At 46.8% G+C, this 2,845-nt stretch overlaps 1 protein-coding gene across 1 annotated transcript; it reads left to right on the forward strand.

The window, feature by feature from the left end:
* Positions 1-779: 779 nt before the first annotated feature.
* LOC308329798 (large ribosomal subunit protein mL53-like) lies at positions 780-1,097 on the forward strand (the record flags this gene model as incomplete). Its single annotated transcript, XM_080784301.1, has 1 exon — positions 780-1,097. One exon carries the CDS (start codon positions 780-782, stop codon positions 1,095-1,097), a length of 318 nt encoding a protein of 105 aa, XP_080640427.1.
* Positions 1,098-2,845: the final 1,748 nt, after the last annotated feature.

Here is a 2,845-nt window from a genome sequence, read left to right on the forward strand (position 1 = left end):
GACAGAAGTATAATTCATAACACCTGGACTCAATCCAATGTGACATTTTCTACAGGTTCCGGCCGCTATGCGGTCCTGCAGAGTTCGCACCGCCAATCAGACTGATGTGCCCATATATGGAGATAGATTTAGACCTGTCAGGCTTTGTCCCTTTTATGCCCATATAAGGAGATCTCTATCTTCCCCCTTTGTACCCATGTATGGAGCTGAGTGATTCGTGTGCACCATGATGACATATTGAGGAAACGCACTACATATTTGGACATAGCTGCACTGGGAACTCGACTTCACGATCTTTGACATCAGACAATAACCAGCCATAACCATATAAGGAGTTCCCAATGCAGCTATGCCCAAATATGGAGTGTTGTCGTCTAACCTCGACGTGTGTGTCATGAGGCACAAAAGACTCACTCAGTGCAGTACTGTGGAAGAAGACTCACTCAGTGCAGTACTGTGGGAGAAGACTCACTCAGTGCAGTACTGTGGAAGAAGACTCACTCAGTGCAGTACTGTGGAAGAAGACTCACTCAGTGCAGTACTGTGGAAGAAGACTCACTCAGTGCAGTACTGTGGAAGAAGACTCACTCAGTGCAGTACTGTGGGAGAAGACTCACTCAGTGCAGTACTGTGGAAGAAGACTCACTCAGTGCAGTACTGTGGGAGAAGACTCACTCAGTGCAGTACTGTGGAAGAAGACTCACTCAGTGCAGTACTGTGGAAGAAGACTCACTCAGTGCAGTACTGTGGAAGAAGACTCACTCGGAAGAAGCAGCATCATGGCAGCTGTGAAGCACTCCGTGGTGCTGAAGACCGTGAAGAAAATAGTAGTCCAGTTCTGCCCGTTTGAGTCGAACGCGCGACCCACGAGGGAGTTCCTGGCCGCGGTGGGCTCGGAGCGGGCCCGGTCCACCAACAGCAGCTGTGAGGTGACGGCGCTGGTGAAAAACGACGCGTCAGAGCCTCTGGTGGACGTGACGTACGCGGACGGAGAGAGGCTGCTGATGAAGGGCGGGAAGCTGACCTGCAGCGAGATGTTCCGGGCCTTCCACTCCCGCTGCCGGGCCAAAGACCCACAGGCCAAAGTCAAAGGATAAGTGCGGGCCGCATTTTATTATGCCGTTAACTCTATCTTCTCTATACCGCTATAGCTGTTAGCATAAACCCCAGCTCCAGGGGCCAGCAAACACGTTCACTTTAAGAACGCTCTTGTTACACGCCACCGCAACATAGGACCACGCACACACTCCTTGCCTCTCGTCAGAAGATATTATCTCGTCAGAAGATACGCAATATTTATCCTTCTATGTCTATACTGAATTCTTTTTTTTCTAGTTTTCATCGTTAGTTTAATTAAACTGTTTGTTTTATCGACCTTTCCATTTTAAATGTCAGCTGACTACATTCAAGGCCTATGTGTGTTTCAAAGCTAGTGCTATTCTCTCCGGTTGCTATTTGTGGCTGGGAACAATTAAGGAAACGGTCAATTTGGGCGTCCCGTTTTTATTTCCTCTGTTGCTGCTGTTTTGGCAGTTCCAGACACTTTTAAATACTTTACCATATTTATAGTGTTGCTGCAGGACGGAAAAAAAACCAAACACAAAACGTGTAGGATCCGTAATGCAATTCCAATGGAGCAGCTTCCCTAAACAATTGGGATTTGGCCACGCCCCAAAATACCCGTATGTATGTATGTATATGTCTCAAAGAATTTATGTTTATTCATAATAAAATTACTTTAATTAAAGAAAAAAGGGGAATAAAAATCACTCGGCTCCATATATGGGCACAAAGGGGACAAGGTCTGACAGTTACAGAGATGTCCATATATGGGCATATCAGTCAAATCAGCAGTGCAACGCATGTGTGAGTGCTGCGTTTAGCGGCCTGAACCTCACAATCTATACTTTGCTGATCTGTATTGGATCAATCTGGAACAGAGGTTATACACATGCACGCAGTGTGTGTGTGTGTGTGTGTGTGTGTGTGTGTGTGTGTGTGTGTGTGTGTGTGTGTGTGTGTGCGTGTGCGCGCACGCGGTTGTGGGGTCAGGGCCCCTTAAACCAACACCATACACCTTTTACAGCTCACAGCAATTACATCTCTCTCTCTTTCTCTCTCCTTATTCAACACTACCAATTAATGTCGGACATAGAGAGAGCGAGAGAGAAGGACAAACAGTGAGAGAGGGGTGGCGGGTGCAGGCGGTGACAATCATAGCCACTATTCAGGGGACCCCTTGCTCGCCCCCTGCACTCCAACATAGAAAGGAAGAGAGAGGGGCCAAGGAGGCTATGGAAGAGTGCAAATTAACTCTCCTTTTCTCTCCTTTCTCGCTCTCTCTCTCTCTGTCTGTTTTTGTTCTTCAACCAGTTGAGGTCTGTTGAAGCAGGATAATGAGGGAATCACAGCAGCTCACACAGGCCTGACACACCGATCTCTCACACACGCACACATACATGTGCACGCACGTGCGCATGCATGCACGCACATCACACACACACACACACACACACGCACATACGTATACGCGCACACACACAGGTTTGTATTATATCACTGTATGTGTGAGGTCATCAACATTTTAAGACACAATGCGCCCACAATGCGTCGCAGATCAGCTATTTGTCCGGTGCACACTACCAATTCCAAATGTAAATCAGGTGTCTCTATCTCTAATGCCTAAAGCAAACGTCTAAATGTCTAATAAGCCAACCTGTAAAAAAAGTTCAATCATAAATCAATGATTTCTCTTGTGAGGATCAGGAAAAACATCCATTTCTAAGGAGACATTGGGTCCTCACAAGTATAGCATTACACAAACAAGAAACATTTGCATGCACGC

The sequence above is a fragment of the Protomyctophum bolini genome, assembly GCF_963924005.1.
Source record: "Protomyctophum bolini genome assembly, chromosome: 15".
NCBI lineage: Eukaryota > Metazoa > Chordata > Actinopteri > Myctophiformes > Myctophidae > Protomyctophum > Protomyctophum bolini.